Below are 24890 nucleotides of genomic sequence, written 5' to 3'. Positions count from 1 at the left end.
TGCAGGAACACCTTGGTCCAAGCGTTGTCGTAAGTCGACTTACGCAGTTCTGCCTGATTAACATCGGAAAATTCATTTCGAATCTCGACTTACGCAGTTCTGCCAGATTAATCGCCCTCTCTCCTCAGGAATTTTGCCAAAATTACTTTCTAAAAATAACTTTCTGTACCGATTCACAACTTATTTTTTGGCCCACTTGAAAGAGCATGAGAAAAAACACACAAAACACTCAAAACCTGAAAATCGACCAAAATCGACTTAGGGAGTTCTGCCAGATTACGGCCGTACTGGAACATAACATGGTAAGCAGAAATATTCGCGTGCTTTTATTTTCGCGCTAGTTTCAAGTTGCGCGAAATGCGTGAAAATTTCACCACCGCGAAAATTTCCACTTATACAGTACCTGTTGAAATATTAGCAGTACTTTGCCCACAGTCTTCAACTTTGTAGTAGAAGGGAAAAGACTTTTCATCAATATTCTGCTTCTTTCTCTTTTCTTTCTCAGTGGACACCAGACCACCCCTCATCCAGTTCTGCCCGGATGACATCTCCGTAACGACGGACATCGTCAACACCGGCGCCACGGTCTCGTGGGATAATCCAATCGTCGCCGACGCATCCGGCGATCCCATCAGCATTGTGGTCTCCAAGGCGTCCGGCACCTCCTTCGACGTCGGAACCACAGAAGTCATGTACACATTCGTGGACTCGTCCGGAAACAGCGTGTCTTGCAGCTTCTTGGTCACAGTTGTGGCAGGTAAACAAAAAAATGAATGAGAGAGAAAACTCACTCTTCTCTTTTTACTTTCTTTGATCTTATTGTTGAAAGCCATAGCAACCAATCACATCTCCTTTGTGTTTTCTTGCCCTTTCTTTAAATTCTACCATGGAAAATGGAGAAAAGAGCTAAAATGGGATGAGAGTAACCATCTTGCATCACCAGGGTGTTTAAAACATAAGTTTAACATTATTTCCTATTTTTCCCTAATTTTCTTTTTGTTGCTTTTTTAACTCATTCCATACGGAAAACCTGGTGGTTTGTATATCAAGTCTATAAGGCAGGGCTCGACACTAACGGTGGCCCGGGGCCACCAAAAATGAAAGTCGGGCCACCAAATTTCAAAAAAGGGCAAATTTGGTGGCCCGCCTCGGGCCACCAAAATATTTTGAAAAGTATGTCAATAAATTTGTAACTTTTTGCGCCGGAAATTAGCAGTTAAATTTGTTCAAAGGATGGATGAAAAGGACTGAATGAATGCCTGAGAGTGAGTGTTGCAAGTTTGTTGAAGTTTATTTATGAGTAGATATGTCCAACTTCTAATTCTTACTATCATAAATCTTAAATATTTGACTCATTAAAAAAAAGGACTTTTAATGTTTTTTACTGTATGTTTTTTTCGGGACACCAAATTTTTCTCTCGGGCCACCAAAAATTTGAAATTTAGGATTTTGGTGGCCCCATCGGGCCACCAAACAAAAAAGTTAGTGTCGAGCCATGTATAAGGAATTCAGTATGGAATGGGTAAAGAATGACAAGGTGAAATTGTCATTTTGAAGAACAAGAGGAAAGTCTTTGAATATGAAATCAGTTTGAGATTGTGATGATGTTCATGTGGCAATGGGGATGTCACAATAAGGAATCATCTGCCGTAAGTCTTGAAATCTATTCTTATTTCTGATCAGTTTTCTTCAGTTATGATGCAATACATACAAGGTGTACATTAATTTGCATAAAATAGCTGCTTGTGCAGTGATCAGCTATTTAGACCAGAAGTGGCGTCTGACACAAGCATCAACCAAACTGCGGGCCTCCACAATTGCTGATAGTGGTAATAGTACAAAATCCAAAGCACCATTTTGGAAACCCGAGGAAATTATGTGTATGAAGTGTATGGGGATTTTTGAGTCTCGTGGAAATGGGCTAAAAAATTGTGACCATTAATTATGCCTTTAATATTGAGTCTCGTGTTTGCCTTTCTGCCTACCAGTGGACGATGCCGCCCCAGTCATCAGCGGTTGCCCCAACGACATCACCCGCACGGTGCTGACGGATACCACCGGTGGCATCATCACCTGGACCCCGCCCGTTGCCACGGACAACTCTGGGGAGCCCGTGGATCTCCAGAACATTCCCAGCCTGCCCGGAACCTTCTTCCCCGTGGGCACCACGGTCGTCGTCTACTCGTTTGCAGACGCCGTGGGCAACACCGCCGAGTGTACCTTCACCATCACCATCGACCAGGGTGAGAGGACACATCCTCTATTTTGGCGAGCTTGATCTTGACCTTTAACCTTTGAACAAAACATCTGTGATGTAGGGTGTCAGTGGTAACAAGTCTTGGATCTGCAATATGAATATTAACATGCTGCTGTTATACAAAAAGTAGCATTCTGCACATGTAGCAGACAGCCGTTTCCATTGTCCAACCTGGGAGGAGATGCATCATCATGAACATTAGCGTTGCAGATCTAAGGCTTCCTATGGATAAGCTCTTGCAGCTCAATATTTCAATCAAATGCTTGAAAAAGTGTAAAAAAAAAGAGGTACATGTATAAGGTTTTGTTTTATATTAAGTTTCCTATTCATATATTTGTGATTATCTTTAGATTCGCAGAATTAAAGTCAAGATTATTCAAGTTAATTCTAGTGTATTTTATTTGTCAACTGTGCCTTAACAACAACTTTCTTTTATGTTTTCATAGACTCGCCATGCAACCTCAGCCCATGTGAGAACGGTGGAGTGTGCCTCGCCCAGAGCTTGACTAACTATGTCTGTGTGTGCCCTGGCTGCTTCACTGGCGTCAACTGCCAGATTGGTGAGTTATTATATCACTCTCCCTTCTCCCCTTGCTGTGGGAGGGACTGAATTCTTTAGCATGACCAGTGTAAAACCTGTTCGACAATGTTATGTCATTAAATCATTTGAGACTGTGATATTCAGTGCTCGTGCAATGTTGCTGTGCTTTTTTCTGTTTTTATGTTTTGCAGATGAACAAACAAACCAAAAGCTAGATAATGCACCCAAAAAGTCGTCTGTGAGTTTACATTAACATATGCAATTCCAATGAGAAAGAAGAAATGAATACATTGGGGAGAAAGGGAGTCATTTCATAGTTTTTGAGAAAAACTAGTGGATATTTTGCTGTACAACTTGTTAGGGAAGGAAGGTATGAGGAAAATGAAGTATATGTATTTTCAATGAGTTGTGTGAATCTGTCTCATCTCTCTTTATATTTTTTTTTGGACCTCAAGAACTCGACCCGTGTGATGGCAACACCTGTATCAACGGTGGAGAATGTTTCCCTCAACCAAACTCCTGCACACAGTACTACTGCGAATGCCCCGAGTGCTACTACGGAGAATTCTGCGAAAACCGTGAGTGTATTGAATTGTACAACCATCTGCTTTTTGCTGCCCTTGATGTTAAACTACAATCTTGTCTTGAAGATGAATGTTGTCATTATAGTATCATGATCATGTGTTTGCTATTTCATGTGTGGCTGTGAAAACACAAAAAATACCAAAAATTAATTCATTCAAGAATCTTTGGCCCAAAATATGAGACCAGAAAGTCTCTTACATCAGTGAAATGAGATTCACTAAAAGATGATCAATGCCAAGTAGTTTGTTTATGGGGTATGCACTTGCAGGTTGGAGCAGATTCTTTCAAGAAAAGTAGTGGGCTCAAGAGTGCATCTAACTGCAGTATGTACTCTTCTGATGGAATTGCCCCACTTTCAACCGGTTAAATTCTCAGCTGTGATGAAAGTTCCCGAGATAAAGACATTTTCTCTCCAAGAGCATGTCATCTTCTTCACCAACATTTTAGTAAATATGATCAGTTAGTAGTCATTCCTACTCATTTCACCTTTATCTACATTTTAACACATTTTGTGCCAAATATTGTTCACCCCTTGAAGGACATTTTCATTATCTTTCTGCCAAAAGCTCAGTTGTTCAAAGTCTTGGCTCCTAGAAACTGAGCTAAAGCGTTTAAGCACAGCACATACAAATACAATTTCCAAGGCAACATATTTTATATTAACTGCATTGTTCTCCCCCGGCCGTTTTCCCCACCAGGTGTGGATGCCTGCGCCTGCAACAAGTGTGAGAATGGCGGTGTCTGCGTGCCTTCCAGCGGTACTTCCTGCACCGACTACAGCTGCCTCTGCACCGGATGCTTTGTTGGACAGTTCTGCGAGAATGGTGGGTAAAAAGACCGTGTGATGAAAAGGCATATTATAATTCATGGGTAAAAATAAATAATTCTTATACCTTAGAGGAAAACAAACCTTTAAACATTGATATAAGATTAAAATGTAATTTCCTAGTTACTTTTTTATGGGAATCCCAAGGTTTGAAATGTCATTCATGTTTCTTATTTACACGTATCAAAAAATAAATATGTATATGTATAAATACCGGTATATGTATATTTTTTTTCCCCCAAGAGGACAGCTGCAAGATATTCAGGGCTTTCTGATATTGAGGAAACCACACAGTACCAGAGTCTTTTGTTTTTTGTTTTGCCATTATCAATGCATTTGGTTTTCCTTTTGTAAAGTATGAATTCAAAAGAGTATTGACTGCAGTGTTTGATGAACTTTGCCTGTGTGATGCGTTTGAAATTCTCAGAGTACAACCCGTGCGATTTTGGACCCTGCCAGAACGGAGGAATCTGCAGCAACATTGCCGACTCTTGCTCCGCCTACAGCTGTGAGTGCCAGGGCTGCTTCACCGGCTACAGCTGTGACATTGGTGAGTACAAGTACAAGTACTTTGTTGCCAAACACTTTGCCTCTAGTGGTTTTGAAGAGAGCTAGATAGACCACCGACGAAACAGTGATCAAAATTTTGGAGTGACCACATTCTCACAAGAAATGCTTCCATGTGGTTAATGAAACTCTCATTTAAAGATGTGCATAGAGTATGGAGCCTTGCTAATGGTATGCTGTAGGGAAGAGAACACCTTCTTCCTAATTTACAATGATGCACCTTAAGATCTAGATACTGTGAGATGGTTCACTTGAATACATTGCTGTTTTGAAGGCAGATTAACCCTTCAACATGATTTCTGAATAGCTAATGAATCAAAGTGATTTGATGACATTGGTTGGGGCAGGGGAATTAATTTTGATATCTTGTGATTATGTTATTCATTGGACCCCCAACCTAATGGAGCTGGTTGCATTCAGTTTTTACGGAAAGACCATGGCATTTTCTTATTGTTTTTTTATAGAGCAGTGGGGATCGTCAAATAGGTAAAGAAATTGACAAAATGACTTGTGTCAATTTGCATGTCGTAATTCACACATACACCTTTGGTTTACCTTTATCCTTCTCAGCCATCCCCAACCCATGCGACGAAGATCCATGCGCCAACGGAGGGGTGTGCTCACGGGTGTCCGGAAGTTGCTACGCCTACCAGTGCGCCTGCCAGCCAGGATTTGCCGGGCCACGATGCGAAGATGGTAAGATGGCGACTTTGGATTACAGTGGGGAATATTTTTAACAACACTTTTTACTACAAATTTCTCCAGTGATAGAGGCTTTCTGTACAAGGCTTGATTGTGAAAAGTAGTCGTATGTTCTCTGGGAGTAAAGCAGTTTGTATTGTGTCTTTTTTTTTCAATTTATCAGTGACATCAAATGAAAAGTTTTGTGCCGCGCTCTCATGTCCTTCAGTCACAATTATTGTCTCTTCTATTGAAGTGGTATCTGAGTTTCACCATCATTTTCATCACCAACAAGGACTTCGTAGACAGCCCGACGATAACTGTTGTTGCTCTCTAGAATTTTCTGGAGTGCCTTGTCAAATGTTGGCAGTTAAAATTTGTACAGACATGAATACACTCTTCAATATTCGGTGAAATATAGAAGAAAAAAAAAACACTTTACAGTCTCATCTCATGGATTACCAAAAGATAACTTTGTATGTAGTGTGATTCAAAGACATGCTACTGTAGTCTTGATTCTGATATTCTGTGTATTTGTGCTCAATGCAGCTGTCGTTGTCCTCATCAATCCGTGCAACAACTTCCCCTGTGACAATGGCGGATCCTGTGTCTGCGACAGCGAGGGTGACTACGTCTGCTTGTGTCCCCCGGGATACAATGGAATAAACTGCCAGTCTGGACTCAGTAAGTAGTGTGAACAAAAGGAAAACGTCTATCAGATGGGGAGGGAGGGGGAGGGGTACAGATGCAATGTGACACAAGAGTACCTTAAGACAACCCTTATAAAGGTATGAATAAAATACATTGTGGCTATTGCAGAAAAAAATAACACATTTTGTCGTCTGGGAGCTTTGCAATTTGATCTTCCCAATGGCATTGTTCTCAATAGGTAAAAAAGGGCCAACTAGAGTTACTTTAATTATGATATATTTCAACTCATTAGCTACTGGAATGTGATGAACCCTGTACCAAAGTCTATGGGGTTACAGAATTTTGTAGGGAATGAGTTACGAGTAATGAGTCAAATTATGCAAATGCTCATGAAATTGTGCTTTGAAATTCTTGCTATTATATTTGCTTTTGTGCATGTTTCTGATATAAAAATGATAACAAAGGAAGACACTCCAGTCACAACTTCACACGGCAACAGTATCTGAATATCGAATGATGTTTCATATGATATGTACTGTGATGTGCAGTGTCCGGTACATAGGCTGTGTAACTGTACTGTTGAGGGATGAAAACGATGATTAATTTTCCCTTCTGTCTGGTACCTCACAGTCACTGTCCAGGATGCCTGCGCCTCTAACCCGTGCCTGAATGGAGGAAACTGCATCAACAGTTACCATAGCGACAGCAACGTCAACGGCAACTACGTCCCAGAATACACCTGCATCTGCCAAACAGGCTTTACTGGCATCAACTGTGCTTTCACCACAGGTACTGCAGTAGTCATTGTATCTTTCCCTGTGGAGGCGAAGAATGAGCTTTAATCCCTTCTCTATGGAAACCTTGTTGATTTTCATCCAGTAAAGTCTGTGGGGACTCTCAGAGTTCCAAAGGCAAATTTTTAAGAACCATTGTAGAAGTTTAAGATGGTAATCTGTTGGCAAGCTCTGTTGAGTTAAACAGAACTTAACCACATCAAAGAACCACTTTGGCGCGCCTACAAAATCAACGTGCTCCTACACCATAGAAGATGGCGATCATGAACTGCATATAAATTGTCTGAAATAGGGCCGAGTTGTCCCTGAGACCAAGTTAACCAGGATCCTCTGGAATAAAAGTCGGTAAACTGACTTTTATTTTTGATCTCAAAATACTTTGAAACAACTCATCATCCCAGCAAATTGCGTCAGCCAGGTAGGTTTCTTGGTAGACTCTTTCGATAAATTGCAAGCAAATATGAAATGGTGCAAGACGGGTTCTCAAACCCTTACCAGAACCGTTTTCACCTTAAGAAGAATCAAATGTTTTCAATGTAAGTAATGACAAAGCCATTGTCACAATGTGAGCATAGAAACCTAGCTAACCAACCAAAGACCTATCAATTGAAATAAAATTCATTTAGTCACTGAAGGCAGGGTACAGTGCCCTCCTACAAGCTACTGTGGATGGTAATGATATGAATGCAAAAACACAAACATGAATATGACTGAATATAGAAATGTCAAGGGTGACAAATATAAGGTTTCTTGATGTGATAAATGAGATATATTTTGTGCAAACTTTTGCCTGTCTTGTGCAGCGGACAACCCAGGCCTAGTCGTGTGTGACGACTCCAAGTGTCAGAATGGTGGAGCTTGCTTCAACAGCTACTACAGCTTGGACCAGAGTCTCTCCTACTACTGCAACTGTCCGCTCGGATTCTTTGGAGAGTGTTGCGAGCTCGTCCGTAAGTGCAACTCTGTGCCTCGTTCAAGCATGGATTCTTTATATACGTGTATGATACGTCTACTTTGTCAAGCATAATTATAGATTTATCAGGCTGTAGATGTGGATGTATACTTGTATGTTCAATTCAGCCACTTGCAAATGCGTTTCATGAGTTGCAATGTTTGGAAAGTACTCTTTAGAAAGTGCTGCTGTGCCCTCAGAATTGTGTAGATTTTAATTGTCTATTAAAATATATGATGGCATTCAGGTGTAAGGCATATTTTCGAAACATTTTCGAATTTGGGGAACCTAGTTAATGCTGTCAAAGCAAGGAGCATGGTAATAACTCCACATGTACATGTTGACGAACACTTGCATGTAAGAAGATTGCTCTCTGGTAGAAGATGGACATGTCGTAGCATCAAACAGCGGATTTCATCATTTTTCTCTCTGCTTTTGACATGCTCTAAATCTGTGTAGACCCTGATCCGTGTGCCAGCAACCCCTGCCAGAATGCAGGCAACTGTCTCGCATTCAACACCTACTTTGTCTGCTCCTGCGTTAACGGCTTCACGGGAATCACCTGTGAGATCGCACCAGGTAAGTCTCGTGCCATCTCTTACAACCTCTCCCCCTCCTTCTCTCTTTTGAAGCTGATTATTAAAGATGATATGATTTGAAATCACGGCTGAAGTTTTATTTTTCATCTGCAACAGCAGGCCAGGGAGCAACGTTCACTAGTTACGTGTAAGAGTGAAAAAATTGAAAGAATGATAACTGATAGATTGTGATAAGAATGATAATAGTGAAGATTTTTTGTTGTTGTTTTACTGTCGGCAAAATGTTTGGCAAATCAGTCAGAATGTGAAGGTAGTATAAGTCTCCCTTGTTAATCAAGTGAGATTATCTAGATCCATGCTTCTCAACTAATGGGCTGTAAGGCTCTTGCAGGTGGACGGCAATGTCAGCCAGAATTGAAATAAAAAGAAAAAGATTAATATCAGATCTAGTAGGTGGGCCTCAACAAAATTTATAGGAGCCACAGTGGTCCTCGCGTTGAAAAGGTTGAGAAGTGCGGATCTAGATGAAGACACTGTATCAAAAGTTTGATATGATTGATGATATCAATTGATTGCATAATTGTCTTAACGCATGTGTTTCAAAGTCCTTGGTTCTAACTCCCAAACAGTGATAAGGAAAAGAAATTGTAAAAATACAAGTAGATCACTTGTTACATTTTGTATTTCACATTGCTTGTTAAAGATATGGCTCTATCACATAATTTGGACAAGATTGAGTGTCTGTTGTGTGATTTAGAAATAGGCTAATGTGGCATATGCAGCTTTGCATAGCAGAGTGGCATGTGAACATGTGATTTTTACATCTGGCTGTTACCCATCTATCCCCCAGACGACATCACAGCTCCGGTCCTCCTCTGCCCCAGCGACATCTCGGTCTCTGCCACCACCACCAGCGGTGGCACCGAGGTCAACTGGAACGTACCCACCGTCACCGACAACTCGGGCAGCTGGGGCTTCATCAGCGTCAACAGCGAGCCTGGCGTCTTCTACCCCATCGGCACTTCCCTTCCCGTCACCTATACCTACGCCGACGCAGACGGGAACATTGCCACCTGTACATTCGTCGTCACTGTCACAGGTAAATGCTGAGGATTTTGCAAAATTCGTCCACCTGACCTTCTCACATATGCGACACTGAAGTAACAAATGCAAAGGTGCATTGATCAATGCGTCAATTGCTGCGACACCCTTGGTTTTTCCTCCCCAGCGTGAGAAAGAAATATTTCATCCATTTCTTGTGCTTTTGTCCTGTTTGAAATACTTGGAGGTAGAGTGCATTGACTTACATACGTGTTGCATGACTTCGTGAATACATATGAATACTACAAAATCATCAATGCCTAGTGTACTGATTGAAATAAGAATAATAAAGCTGCAGCCAGAAAAGATTCTACCATCAGCAAAATATCCTATTTTTTTATTACTGAGTGAAAGAAGAGATTAAAACAGCTTAGTCTTGGAATGGTGATAGAAAGTTGAAGTAGTTTTGTATAAAGGTTAGACAAAGGGGGAAACAAATCTAAAAGCTATCTACACCTTCTTGTCCCCTCTGTCCACTATCCAGAATTGGACAACATCCTGCCAATCCTCCAAGACTGTCCAGAGGACATCGAGCTCACGCTGCCCCCCGGCGGCCTCAGCTCCGCCGTCTCATGGCTGGTACCATCGGCCACCGACAACTTCGGCAACGTCAACGTCCTCAGCAACTTCTCTCCCGGCGATACCTTCGATCTTGGTTCCACCCTGGTGTCCTATATCTTCAGTGACGACGCTGGCAACTCTGTCAACTGTGACTTTACGGTCACCATTGCTGGTGGGAAATTGTTTTGACTGTATATCCTGCTTTAGTGATATAGAAATATCAAAGTGATATATCAGTATGTAAGGACACCACTGTCACAATATTTCAATGCCATTATACATTGGTACATACTTAAGTTAGGTAATGTTATTAATATATACACATATAACACTTTCAAAAAGAAACTCCAGATGCACACATCTGAGGAACGATTACAATGATTATGTTATCCATAGATTATTTAAACCTGTGATCGATTTACATGTTTATGATTCTTTAATTGTCTTTGTTCATTCCGTGTTATTATACCTGGAAACATATTGCAATAATTGTAGGAACATTAGAAATTTTTTATGTTATCATTTAATTATCATTAATAGCAAAAGGCAATTGAAGATGGTGATTCCAGGAGAGTTATTTTTTTTTTTTTTTTGGCTGTGTTTTTGTTTTGTCCAGTTGAGCCAGATATTGACCCACCAGTCATCAACAACTGCCCTGGAGACCTGGACATCGTGGTTGCCCCAGGGGTCACCGAGTCTCTGGCCACTTGGATCGAGCCCACGGCCATCGACAATGTCGCAGTGGCCAGCGTGTCCAACAACTTCAACCCCGGTACCTCCTTCCCTCTGGGCACCACGGTGGTCACTTACAGCTTCTCCGATGCCGCCGGCAACCCGGCTTCCTGCAGCTTTGATATTACAGTGTCTGGTAAGATTTCCATGCTCAGGCATTCACACCTTGAATCTGTGTGTGTGGGTCCAAAGACACCTGTTAATCAGTTGAGGATGGTTTGATTTTGCAACAACATGCATTTCCCGTAGACACCTGCCTGAGTATACTCAGGACTCGTCCTAAACGGGTTAAAAAGCAAAATAAGGGGAAGAGGAACTGTGTGAGCATAAAACTTCTTTTAATAGCTGGGACTAATTTGACTCGTTGTATGTCATGTACTCCTAGTTTACCAGTTAGATGGCACAACTATGTGCGGAATCAATCCAGTTAAGGTTCCAGGTATGAAATGACTGGCTTCATGCTAGGGGACAATGCTAGTAAATAGTTTGATGCTGCCATGCATGTGGTATCATTCCTGGAGGAAAGTGTTCAGCTTTTCAGTTAAGAAAATAGAAGTTGGGTAATGTCCTGTAGCAGCACCATCATTCTCTGCAGCAATTTTTAAAAGTCCTGAATCATGTGAGGTAGAGCATATTGCAATGTCAGCCTCCATGTTGGATATTAACCTGTTGAGGACGTGCTGATTTCGCTACAACACGCATTTCCCATAGACACCTGCCTGAGTATACATACTCGGGACTTGTCTTCAACGGGTTAAAGACATACTGTTGTAGCACAGAGAGCCAAATGAACTTTATCAATGCTAGCTTTCAATGAAATCTCCATGTTTTGAAATGCATGCAGTATTGGCAATTAGAAATTACCAACTTTCTTCATTCATCAGTCAGATAAAATGCTGTTGACTATCAGAATCATCAACTTCATTCACGTCAATATTCAATTCATCGGTCAAAAATAACGCAAGTACCAAACATACAATTTCATCTATTTGCCTATCTCTCTCCCTCTCTCTGCCTTTCTGCTACCAAAGTTGGTGAAGACTTGCTGGCACCCGTTGTTCAGAACTGTCCCGGAAATATCGCCATCTTTGTCAGCGTCGGCATCTCTGAGACTGCTGTCACCTGGATCGAGCCCTCCGCCGTGGACAACTCGGCCGGTGCCATCACGGTCACCCAGAACTACGCTCCAGGTGATATCTTCCCCATTGGAGCCACCCAGGTCACGTACACCTTTGCCGATCAGGCCGGAAACACTGCCACCTGCGAATTCTTTGTTGGCCTCTCAGGTACGTTTACTTCCTATACCTTAAGATTCATCTGTGACCTTGCCTTTTTTTCTCCTTTCCATTTATATTTGAGGGATACCATACCTACTTGCGTGTCTGTTGTATAAGATACTTTTAAACATCTTTAATAAAAATAATAATGATAATAGTTGCATTTGTATGGCGCTGTATACTTTAAACTATGAATCACAGCAATTAGTCAATTTAATTTGTAACCATTGGAAAGTGCATACAGTACACTCCCGTCATAACAAGCACGGCTATAACGAAATTCCCGTTAGAATGAAATAAAAATCCAGGTCGCAAAATCATTGGCGCTATGTTTTTGTATTGTTATTTGTTCGGTTATAACAAAATTTCAATATAAAGAAAGATATCTGCCGGTCCCAAGGACTTCGTTACAATGGGAGTCCACTGTAATTCTGTCTGATATGTCCACTATTCAGTCGCCGTCGACAATGAGGCACCAATCATCTCTAACTGCCCCGGCGACATCACTTTGAACGTCGATGCCGAGGTGACCCAGGTCACCGCCTCGTGGAGTCCCCCAACGGCCGTGGACAACTCTGGCAGCTTCAACACCGTCAGCAACTTCGTCCCCGGTGACGTCTTCAGCCTCGGCGCCACCGGCGTCATCTACACTTTCACTGACCTCTCGGGCAACGATGCTGTCTGTGCATTCAACATCATCGTTACAGGTGTGTATCTTGATGTCTCTTTGTAAAAGAAAGTCCGATGGTCAGCTGTAAATCTTGACCGCTTGGAAGTAGCACGTGGTGCTAAATGAATTGAATTGAATGAAGATTGGCATCTCTGGGGGACGCAGTTGTAGATTTGTTGGCAATTTGCTCGTACACATAGAACAACAGCATTGATGTGTTGATTTCTCCATTTGTCTCAAATTGAGGCTAGAAATGTGCTTACTGTGGGTGTTCAACAGCATGACTTGCAGGAGAATAGGTAATAGATATGTGTATCTATGTACATGATATCTTGGCCCCTGACATTGTCATGCGATATAAATTGTGTGGTCTCTAATTATGACATTGAAAAGACCTCGTCAAGTCACTCTTCTCAGAAGTTATGGACTGTTACTTCTTTATTCATGAATTATCAGGGTCTGTTTAAATATGAAATGCTTTGATATACATTGTATAATATTTTGTGACTTATGCTTGGACCAGTACAGCACAATGGCCGCCCAAAGGATATGTGTTTGATAGTGGTCACACAGGTGACACGACATATTGCTACTGTGACAATTGCTCCAGTCTCATTTTCTCCTTCCATGGACTTATCATGGTTAGGGTTAGGGTTGTGATAGGGTTTTAGGTTTAGTTTGATGTGAGGATTAGAATTAGGGTTAGGGTCATGTTTGTGGGTAAAATTTATGTTTGGCTGGGGGAGCAATTGTTGCAGGAGCAAATGTCATGGAACCAGTGACACAAGACTGTTGTCAGTGGTATTGAATCTAAGATTTGAGGGAGAAGGACAGCTTGAGGTCCTGATATGTCTGTATTAGAGATAAATCTGTAGATCAGACATGGAATACCAGTGAGGTTGTGGTCTCTGTTACGTACAGGTGTATCTGTTGATTGATGCTGACATTTCTTATAACATTCTTGAATAGTCGCTGCCGATGTCGTGCCGCCCGAAATCTCGAACTGCGCCGGCGACATCAGCGTGGAGGTCAGCGCCAGCGTGGCCAGCGCCACGGTGTCCTGGCTGGAACCCACGGCTGTGGACAACTCCGGCGTGGTCTTCACCAGCCAGACCGCCGCCCCAGGCCAGGTCTTCCCCATCGGAACGTCCACGGTCACTTACACCTTCACTGACCAGGCTGGCAACATGGCCATCTGCTCCTTCGTTGTCACGGTTACCGGTGAGGAATCCCTCTGCGATTATATGATCACAAAAATCGCACTGTTCACTTCCTTTGTTCCATGGGAGAGAGGATATTTTAAGCAGGATTTGATGGTTATGAAACATTTAGAAACCTTATTCTGACAATCATATATACAACTGTACGTAAGTTCAGCAATGGAATGTACGGAAAGTCATACGAGAATGTGACTCGCACGATTTGAATTGTACGATTATCTCTGGGGCATATCGGGCATTCAAATGTTTACACCAAATGGCTATACATGTATGTTCTTGATGTAAAATACTTATCAAAGTATCGATACTCTGTACAAATATCAAATATTTGCCAGGCATGCTGATGTGAACAAAGTCATTTGAGAGTATACATACGTATATGATGGAATTCCTCCAGCCATTATAATCTAGACAGGTATGAAAAGTAAACACACAAAAAGGCATCCATCCATGAAGCTACAGTGTACAAGTGTATTATCAGTGCCACACGATTCAAGTACGATTGTTACATGTACAGCTGTACATGTAAAAATCCAGTAGTAGCCAGCTGAAATTACCCTCCCCCTCGTCTTCTTTCTACCCAGCCATCGATGACATCGCACCTGTCATCATTGGCTGCCCCAACATGATCACGTACGAGGCACCACTTGGCTTCACTAGCGCCCCTGTGGTCTGGAACGAGCCCACGGCGCTGGAGGGCAATGTGGTGGTCACCCAGACCAACTCGCCAGGCTCCCAGTTCCCAAGGGGCACCACCCAGGTCACCTACACCTTCACCGACGCCGCGGGCAACTCCGCCTCCTGTACATTCACTGTGATTGTCACCAGTGAGTGCATCAACAAAACGCCAGTCAATACCATTAGTTGCAGTAGTAGTAGTAGCAGCAGTAGGAGCAGGAACAGTAGTAGATGTAGAAATAGCAGTAGCGGTAGTAATAAAGAGTAGTAGTAGTAGTAGTTCTTGTCTTCGCAGTCACTGCCGCTGCCATGGTCGCCATGGTCCCCGTCGCCATGTCAGCAGCTGCAATAGTTGAAGTGGAAGTAGCTGCAAAAGTAGTACCATAGTAGTGGTAGTAGTTCAGGGTGTTAGTAGTAGCAGTAGTAGCAGCAGTAGATGTAGAAGTACCAGAAGCAGCAGTAGTAGTGATGATAATGGTAGTGCTGACAATGATGACAATGATAATGATGATAGTAAGGATAATGTGGTAACAATAATTCCATCAGTCTCATCTCCTTTGATGAAACTGAAACTTCATCTTGACCCTGTGAGGACAAGTCTCAAGTATAATCGGGCAAGTGTCTATGGAATCAGCCCATCCTCAACGGGTTAAGTACTTGTATTCAATAGTAATATGAAGTATTTGGGCAATATCGTCCAACTAGTGCTTTCACAATTACTTTTACAGGTAATTGTGTAGGTGATGTGCAACAATTAAAGGCCAGATATGCTATTCAGTATGTACACTTTTAAAGTTTCTCTGAAAATTTCTGTCTTTGTGCCTTGATCCACATTACTTCCTTTAACCATGCAAGTTATTCATTTCTTTGCTTTTTCAAATTCATAGTTGCTGTTGATGTTACCCGCCCTGTGATCTCCGGCTGCCCCGATGACGTCGACGTCCGTGTCGATGTTGGAGTGACTGCCGGTGCGGCCAGTTGGGTTGCCCCAACAGCTGTCGATGACTCCGGTGTGGTCAACGTTGCCAACAACTTCAACTCCGGGGACCTGTTCTCAGTGGGAACCACCATTGTGACGTACACCTTCAGTGACGCCGAAGGCAACTCGGCTACCTGTAGCTTCCTCGTCACCGTCGTTGGTGAGAAATCGAATACAGTGAAAACCTGCCTTAGTGGCTGCCTGTCTAGAGTGGCCACCTGCTGTATACAGCCACTAACCCCCCCGAAGAAATAGCCACTATTTTTGTCTCCCTTGGGTGGCCGCAATAGACAAGTTTGACCATATGTATCATTTTTTATACAGTGTGATATGATAAGATGAGAGCCATGGTCGCAGCTATCTACAGCTACCCAACTGCAAAGATTAAGTACCTCAGACTTGTGTCTATAGTACTGTAAAAGTGGATATTTTCGCACGACTAATTTTTTGCGCTCGGCTGGATAAGAAGAGTTTCGCGTGTTTTTAATTCCGTGGTATCAAGACATCAACTGCAGGAACATATGGCAAGCAGAAATATTCGCGTGCTTTTATTTTCGCGCTAGTTTCTGATTTTTGCGAAATGCGCGAAAATTTTAACACCGCGAAAATTTCCACTTTTACTGTACTATGTGCATCTTAGCAATGTGTGCAATGAGATATGATTTATTGTATAATTGCTACAAGAAAAGAGAGGAATTTGTTGAATTCACATGACTTTTTGTGGAACATTATCTTAAATGGATGATATAAGATTATACCATCCTCAAAAGAACAAAATATGCACATACATGTACATGGTGCACCGAATTTAATTACAGTTTCATAAAAGATCAACATCTTCCTGTCTTAACATAATGAATGAGCAAACATGATACAAAACGCCCCCCCCCCCCCCCGAAGAATATAAGACTATAAGTCACCAAATTAGGGTTATCACAAGGTTCCAGAGATATTCACTGATAAAGTGCTAAGAAACTATGATGGACACTATCTTCTTCACATTTGATATTTGTGCTTTACCTTCTACAATGTTCTTATCAAGATGTTGTATTGGTTGGTAACACAGAGTAACCTGAATGAAATATGTCTCTCTGTAGCTGGATTGCTCGGTAAACGAATAGAAAGTAAACGGAGGAGTTTTTGGATATTTCGATCGGCAGGTTTGTAACCACATACCCTCTCCATCTCCCTTCCCCCAATTCAGCTGAGGCCGACAACATTGCTCCCGTGATCACGGGCTGCCCCGACGATGTCTTCTTGTTCGTCCCACTGGGCACCACCCGGGCCAATGTCTTCTGGACGGAGCCCACGGCCACCGACAACTTCGGTGATGTCAGTGTGAGCCAGTCGTCCACACCGGGCAGCCTCTTCGCGCTCGGCCAGAGTTCAGTCACATACACTTTCGTTGATGAGGCAAATAATGTCGCTTTCTGCAGCTTTGACGTCTTTGTCCTCGGTGAGTATTTCTCTTCCATTGCAGTGAAGATGTACAAATGTATGCTACTCTGTTCATACCACTTACAGAGAAATGTTATTTAGTGTTCAGATTGGCATACCACTTGAAGAGAAATCTTACTCAGTGTTCAGATTGGTTCATCAAATGCAGTAAAATTAAACAAACAGAAAATTTAGGAGCTTGAGTAAACTTGATCAGGACAAGAACTTCATTGTTTTTATTACTTGTCTTAAATACCTTTTTGTACTTCTTACGTTCTTCCCTAAATGAAATATATTTTTTCTCGCCTCTATCTCATGCTTCAGTTACATTCACAGTTTTGAAGGCTCTTATTTGGATATGACAGTATCCTTTCTTGGGCCAATATTGACCAGGCTAATTTGTAGATGACCTTGAAGTTGTGTGATGTGTATGTGCATTTATGGGAGAAGAAATACAAAGGTTATTTAAGCACTAGCAAGAGTTTGATGAATGTGATATAAGCTTGACTTGGCCTGGCAAGCACTGCATTCTGTGCCCGTTTATGACTGTCTCCCTCTCGTTCCTTTAGTCCGTGATGCTGATGACGTAGCCCCCGTCGTGACCGCCTGCCCAGGGGATATCACTGTGAACACACCCGATTCCAACACTGCCGTCGTGGCCTCCTGGCCTGTTCCGCGGGCCATCGATAACTCGGGCGTCGTGAACGTTGTCGCGACCAACGTGCCCGGAGACTCGTTCCCGCTGGGCATTACCACAGTCACCTACACATTCACTGACGATTCTGGAAACAGCGCCACCTGTGTATTCGATGTCAACGTTGTCAGTGAGTGTCTGAGGAATCTTATGTACAATCATGTGGATATACTCGGGGAAAACAGGAAGAGAGCATTGTTGCTGAAACTGTAGAAGCAGGAGTAACGTACATGAGCCGTGTAGCACTTTTTTGGAGTTTAAGTGTCAAAATCAAATTCTCGTTCATAGTGGTTTGAACTATTTGAGTAACACCCCTACTGTAATTTTATGAGAAGAAAGGTCAATTGGCACTGATCTAGAGTATGATTCAGCGTAGATGAAAGTATTAGAAATTTGAATCCATTTCTCATATGACATCATCTTGAACTAGCCTCTTATTTTGTTGTTGCTCACAATGATTCTGCCACGTAATATGATATTTATATGACTGTTCTTTGTGCAAATTTGTGATAAATCTTTCTCTTATACTGGAAATTGCAAAATGAAAGTTCACTTCTTCATACAGTCAACCATGTCTTGGTGACCTCCTCTCTATAGCAGCCACCTGCCATATACAACCACTATAAAAAAAAACAGTTCTCTCTGAGAGAAAAAGCATGTTAAAGGAAGTAGCTGTAGCGGCTACCTGTCTATAATGGCCACTTTTTTTTTTGTCTCCCTTGGGTGGCCGCCATAGACAGATTTGACTGTACAATTGAGAACACTAGACTTTCCATACCCTCGGTCACATCTTCACACCATCTTTCCCCATCTTTTTAAACAAACTTTCCGTCCACCCAGTCGGAGCCATTGACACCACAATCCCAGTCGTCAATGGTTGCCCCACCGACTTTGAGGTGCTGACCCCAGAGGGTTCCACATCTGAGGTTGTCACGTGGACGGAGCCGCAGGCCTTTGACAACTCCGGAAGCGTCGCCGTCACCCAGAGCCATCGGCCTGGCGACCTCTTCAACCTCGGCACCACTCAGGTGGTCTATCAGTTCAGTGACCCCAGCGGCAACGATGCCTTCTGCATCTTCATCGTTACAGTATCAGGTTAGTCTTGAGTCCGGACTTCTTGTCTTGACACTGTAGGCAAAATGATATTCATACACTTTGTGTCTTCAATTGACTTTTGCCTGTTTTCTTTTTCCTGTTCATTTTTACTTCTTCTTTTTTTCTTTTTTTTTCCCGGATCAATGCGCTTAGAAACATCAGTATCAAGCGCTATATAAATGTTATTCATTATCATTATCATTTCTCCAATCCTATTAAATCAATTTATAGAATTGCAAAAAATAATCATCTAAAGGGTACCTGACTAGCATGACAAAGAAGGATCATTTGGTGAATTTTAGTTCTTGGGAAGCTTGTAGCAATCTGAATGTTTTCTCAATACCTGTGTCCCAATGCAGAGCTGATCATTGTGGATAACACCCCACCGGTCATCACCGACTGCCCCGCGGACATCCAGCTGACCGTCCCCGAAAACATTGCCACCGTTACAGCCGTCTGGCAGGAGCCTACAGCCGACGACGAGTCCCTCCCGATCGCTTCCATCCAAAACTTCCTCTCGGGAGATCAATTCCCCGTCGGTGTCACAACTGTCGTCTACACCTTCACCGATGCTGCCGGCAACTCCGCCGTGTGCTCATTCGATGTCACTGTAATTGGTGAGGCTCAAGATACGACGTTGTCTCTCGCCTTAGACTTTCTGTGTGGGAAAACCTGGCCAGTGGTGGTGCAACTTTAAATTAGTTAATGTCATACATATTTTGTTTTGAATGTTTCTACTTTATGGTAATAGTTGTGGACTATCAGAAACCTGGTCATCTATTCAATCAGCATATTTCCATTCCATTTATATCATGTCTATGCATAAAAGACTGGGCTCCCAGTACCAACTATTTGAGAGGAAAACTTTACATTGGGTAGCCAGTGCTACACTTTATATATGTCAGTTTGCATTACTTTTATGGAATGAAGCATTGTATAAAACATGACACATGTGTGAACTGAAAGTAAACCTTTGTAAAGAGGTGAGGTTGAGATGCAAAATCTTTTAATTTGTGATTGTGGAATCAATTCTGTTTTGTTTGTTTTTTTGTAGCCATTCCTGTCGACAATACACCACCAGTGATCTCCAACTGCCCCAGTGACATCAGTCTCTCCGTGCCGGCTGGCATCGACAACGTGGCAGTCACCTGGACCGAGCCCACGGCTACGGATGAGACCAGCCCTGTAATAGTCACCCAGACGGCCAGTCCTGCAGACGTCTTCCCCGTCGGTCAGACGTCCATCGTCACTTACACCTTCTCCGATGCCGCAGGAAATGTCGCTGTTTGCAGTTTCCAGGTGTCGGTCACTGGTGAGTTCTTGTGCAAACAATGTATCGGTTGATTGTTGTTGGAGTATCCAAAATAGCGCTGCCCAGCCTTGATAACAGTGCCATTAATAATGCTATTTTTTCCTGTACCTTGCAAACTCTAACTTGGAGAGAAGGAGTCCTGGTAAATACTTGGATATTTCAGCAAATTCAGTTGTGTAAAGATTTCATCTTCATTTTCATCCTTCCTTTTTTAGCCATTGTTGTGGACAACACTGCCCCTGTCATCAGCAACTGCCCCAACGATATCTCCCTGACCGTCGGTGCTGGAGTCACAAGTGTCCCTGTATCTTGGACCGAGCCTTCTGCTATTGATGAAACAAGCGCAGTGACGGTGACCCAAACCCACGCCCCAGGCACCAGCTTTGGCCTTGGTCAGACCACAGTGGTGTACACATTCTCTGATGCAGCAGGAAATGTGGCCGTTTGCGCCTTTGATATCTCGATTTCTGGTAAGCTTTCCTGATTTTTAACTACCTTGTATTTTTATTGTGTGAATTCGGTGGCAAAAGTCAAAAAGAATTTCCATTCATTGTGTGAGTGACATCGATGTCAAAATTACTCTAGTCACTTTGAGGTAAACAAAGATTCCCTTGCTTGAAAACACAGAAAAAGATTTCTCTGTTTTCATTTTTTTTCAATTCTGTGAATACTTGCAGTATTTTGAAGAAGTTATGCGATACTGTCACTAAGGCCCAAATCTGATATTATTGTCATTATCATTATCTTTGCCATTGTTATACAGCGCATTATGCCTTTGGCAAGGTCTCTATGCACTTTAGAGGAAAATAAAACAAAAGCAGAAAAAGATAATTACAGTGACAATAGAGTGCTGTATAGATCCTCATCTAACAATCATTATGTTACTTTTTGAACTGGTACAGTTTTAAGGTTGTTCTAAGCTTTTAATGAAACTTGCATGTTTAAGGTCATTTGTAATTGTTAGATTCAAAGGTGTGCCAACATTGCTTCTGTACCAGATACTCAGCAAAGTGTGAGAGGGCCAATGTCATGTAGTTTGAGAAAATGGATGAAGTCTTGTTCTTAATAATATACCTCTTCATCATTTTCAGCCACTTTTGTGGACAACACTGCCCCTGTCGTCAGCAACTGCCCCAACGATATCTCCCTGACCGTTGGTGCTGGAGTCACAAGCGTCCCTGTATCCTGGACTGAGCCATCCGCTATTGACGAAACGAGCGCAGTGACCGTGACCCAAACCCACGCCCCAGGCAACAGCTTTGGTCTCGGTCAGACCACAGTGGTGTACACATTCTCTGATGCAGCAGGAAATGTGGCCGTGTGTGCCTTTGATATCTCGATTTCCGGTAAGCGTTCCTGAAATTGACCTGCTGTTTATTTTTGTTTGTGAATTGGATGGCCAAACTAAAAATACATTTCCCTTTCAATCTGTGAATGGACATACATATCAAAAATTGATCCAGTCAGTGTGAGTGGTACACTGCCGTCCTGGTTTGAAAATAAACAGGAAAAATGTTTGTTTTTTATAACCACATTTTGAACTTTAATCTACTCTCTGAATGTTTGAAAAGCTTCAATTACACAAAGTTCTGTATTATTTTCATGAACCTCAGAATCTAAGATTGTGAGATACATATATGTGGTGACATTGCTGCTGTACTGGATGCTCTGCTAGATGTGACAAGGTGCATCTTATTCAAGGTTTGAGGAAATGGAAATAATGACCTGGTCTTTCAAATATATCTCTTTGTCACTTTCAGCCACTACTGTTGACAACACCGCCCCTGTCATCAGCAACTGCCCCAACGATATCTCCCTGACCGTCGGTGCTGGAGTCACAAGTGTTCCAGTGTCATGGACCGAGCCGTCCGCTATTGATGAAACAAGCGCAGTGACCTTGACCCAAACCCACGCCCCAGGCAACAGCTTTGGCCTCGGTCAGACCACAGTGGTGTACACATTCGCTGATGCAGCAGGAAATGTAGCCGTGTGCGCCTTTGATATCTCCATTTCTGGTGAGCGTTCCTGATATTGACCTGCTGTTTATTTTTGTTTGTGAATTGGATGGGCCAAACTCTTTCCCTTTCAATCTGTGAATGACGTACACGTCAAAAATTGCTCCAGTCAGTTTGAGTGGTACACAGCCGTCCTGGTTTGGAAATAAACAGGAAAAATGCTTGTTTTTTTATAACCACATTTTTAATCTTAATATTCTATGAATATTTGAAAAACTTCAAATATCAAAGTTCTGTGATATTTACATGAAACTCAGAATCTAAGATTGTTAGATACATATATGTGGTGACATTTCTGCCGTACTGGATGCTGTGCTGGATGTGATGAGGTGCATCTCATTCGAGGTTTGAGGAAATGTATGTGATGACCTGGTCTTGCCAATATATCTCTTTGTCACTTTCAGCCACCACTGTTGACAACACTGCCCCCGTCATCAGCAACTGCCCCAACGATATCTCCCTGACCGTCGGTGCTGGAGTCACAAGTGTCCCTGTATCTTGGACCGAGCCATCTGCTATTGATGAAACAAGCACAGTGACAGTGACCCAAACCCACGCCCCAGGCACCAGCTTTGGCCTTGGTCAGACCACAGTGGTGTACACATTCTCTGATGCAGCAGGAAATGTGGCCGTGTGTGCCTTTGATATCTCGATTTCTGGTAAGCCTCTACATGTGTCTGCATCTTTTTGATATGTTTTGTAACTAGAAGGGCTCAATTCTACTGTGGGTTGCATACTTCAGCGAGATTGATCCCCCCCCCCCATATCTGTTCAAGCTTTTGGTGTGTATGAACATTTTAGATATGGAATAACAAATCTCTGTATTCTGTTTTTGTTTGTCAGTTTGTTTGATATTTTGGGGGGATGGGGGAGATCAGAACTTTGGATACTTATGAATTTTCATCTGATTCTCGGAAAAAAAAAATTGCTATACCATTTTTTTTTTTTTTTTTGGATGAGTTTCCTATAACTGAATTCATTATAATGGCAAGTCTCCTTGCCTTTTCCAATATATTCGCAGTCTCAAGAAGTTTCACCGACAAATGATGTAGATGTCAGAGTAGTTTGTGTCAGTCTTTACGCGCAAAATAAACAGCCTTCCTGGTTGTGGATAAGAAAAGGATGCTGCATAAAGTTCATCACAAGACTCAAATTTCTTGATCACTGGGTATAACAGTTAGGTGTGTACAGACAATTAAAAGCATCAAGCTTGTCATGTATGGATATAAATGGAGACATGTCTTTAAGGTTAATGCCTAGTGCTGACATCTGTGGTCGGGTTGTCCTGCCCAAGTTGGGATTAAAGTTTTCATCAAAATCTTTGTCGAAGTCATATTCATCCTCTTTTAATTGCAGCCACTACTGTTGACACCACTGCCCCTGTGATCAGCAACTGCCCAAGCGATATCTCGCTGACCGTTGGTGCTGGAGTCACCAGCATTCCCTTGTCCTGGACCGAACCGTCGGCTGTTGACGAAACAAGCGCAGTGACAGTGACCCAAACCCACGCCCCAGGCAACAGCTTTGGCCTTGGTCAGACCACAGTGGTGTACACATTCTCTGATGCAGCAGGGAATGTGGCCATTTGCGCCTTTGATGTCATAATTTCTGGTAAGCATTCCTGATTTTTATGTTTTATTTACTGGGTAAAGTATGTTTGCACATTGTGTGCCACAGCAACCCTCCAGAGGGTTGCTGATAAGACTGTGTGTTAGATTTTTCATTATACCTACTCAATAAATCCCCCATTCAATGGTGGAGTTTGTTTCGTGAAGTTTCTGCTCAGTAGTCCATACAACAGGCTGGAGCCAGCATTGTATTATAGAGCAATATTTCATCTTCAATTCTTCCTCCCGAAATTTGCAGCCACCACTGTCGACAACACCGCCCCTGTCATCAGCAACTGCCCCAGTGATATCTCCCTGACCGTCGGGACGGGAGTCACAAGCGTTCCTGTGACGTGGACTGAGCCGTCGGCCGTGGACGAGACCAGCGCTGTCACGGTCACTCGCTCCAGTGTACCGGGCGACAGCTTTGGGCTGGGCACGACGACTGTCCTGTACACTTTCACCGACGCATCCGAAAATACCGCTGTGTGCTCCTTTGACATCACCATCACTGGTAAGTTACAGCAGCTGCCGCCTGTTTGAGGTTATCATCTATTATCACCACTGAAAGATAGTTATGTGGCATCGTCTTTTCTTATCATGTTGCTCTTGTGAACTTTCTTATTCCCTACACATATTGTGGAACAGATTTACTCACTTGTTACCTTTTTTCTTTCAAAACAGAGTGATGCACAGAGCTTGAAAACCCACAGAGGTTGTCTCTGTAGATATGGTGATATAATATTTTGATAACTGGAAGATATGACTCGTATCTTTAAAGGCATATTACATTCCATCACTCTCTTGTAGTCTTTCTATACTCATAAATCACCTCTCTTCACATGTTTACTGCTCCTTGTATTTTCAATTGTCCTATACAACTTTCTTCAATATGCATGATGTTAACCATATCTATCTTTGTACATTTTTTCCTTTCTATGTATTGTAATCACATTGAAAATTATTTTCCTCATGACCAACATAAAATGAATGCAGTTAGGAGGGTGTAGAATTAGAAGCCAATTCTTTTTCTGAAATATTCAATCCGAATACCTTTTAGATAAACATTCTTGCATGTCAACATAACCCCTGGTTCCCATTTCTTGCATGCAACTGTCT

At 42.4% G+C, this 24890-nt stretch overlaps 1 protein-coding gene across 1 annotated transcript in view; it reads left to right on the top strand.

Annotated features, from left to right (window-relative positions):
- LOC139722177 (uncharacterized) overlaps positions 1-24890 on the top strand; it is a 93583-nt gene that overhangs the window by 51473 nt on the left and 17220 nt on the right. The window contains exons 44-69 of the mRNA XM_071633492.1: positions 506-757; positions 1989-2243; positions 2704-2817; positions 3254-3376; positions 4082-4207; positions 4637-4759; positions 5347-5472; positions 6007-6141; positions 6739-6897; positions 7706-7852; positions 8314-8433; positions 9244-9492; positions 9979-10227; positions 10672-10923; positions 11819-12073; positions 12520-12771; positions 13704-13955; positions 14539-14781; positions 15520-15771; positions 16816-17067; positions 17618-17872; positions 18583-18837; positions 19197-19454; positions 19892-20149; positions 23521-23775; positions 24031-24285. Coding sequence (XP_071489593.1) covers positions 506-757; positions 1989-2243; positions 2704-2817; positions 3254-3376; positions 4082-4207; positions 4637-4759; positions 5347-5472; positions 6007-6141; positions 6739-6897; positions 7706-7852; positions 8314-8433; positions 9244-9492; positions 9979-10227; positions 10672-10923; positions 11819-12073; positions 12520-12771; positions 13704-13955; positions 14539-14781; positions 15520-15771; positions 16816-17067; positions 17618-17872; positions 18583-18837; positions 19197-19454; positions 19892-20149; positions 23521-23775; positions 24031-24285 — 5472 coding nt within the window. The remainder of the gene's footprint in view (positions 1-505; positions 758-1988; positions 2244-2703; positions 2818-3253; positions 3377-4081; positions 4208-4636; positions 4760-5346; positions 5473-6006; positions 6142-6738; positions 6898-7705; positions 7853-8313; positions 8434-9243; positions 9493-9978; positions 10228-10671; positions 10924-11818; positions 12074-12519; positions 12772-13703; positions 13956-14538; positions 14782-15519; positions 15772-16815; positions 17068-17617; positions 17873-18582; positions 18838-19196; positions 19455-19891; positions 20150-23520; positions 23776-24030; positions 24286-24890) is intronic.

Source organism: Diadema antillarum, unplaced genomic scaffold (genome assembly GCF_040938485.1).
Source record: "Diadema antillarum isolate AM-2024a unplaced genomic scaffold, OU_Dant_1.0 scf00000160, whole genome shotgun sequence".
In the NCBI taxonomy this organism is placed as follows: domain Eukaryota; kingdom Metazoa; phylum Echinodermata; class Echinoidea; order Diadematoida; family Diadematidae; genus Diadema; species Diadema antillarum.
The sequence above is the reverse complement of the archived record's forward strand: the minus strand, read 5'-3'. Positions and strand labels throughout refer to the sequence as shown.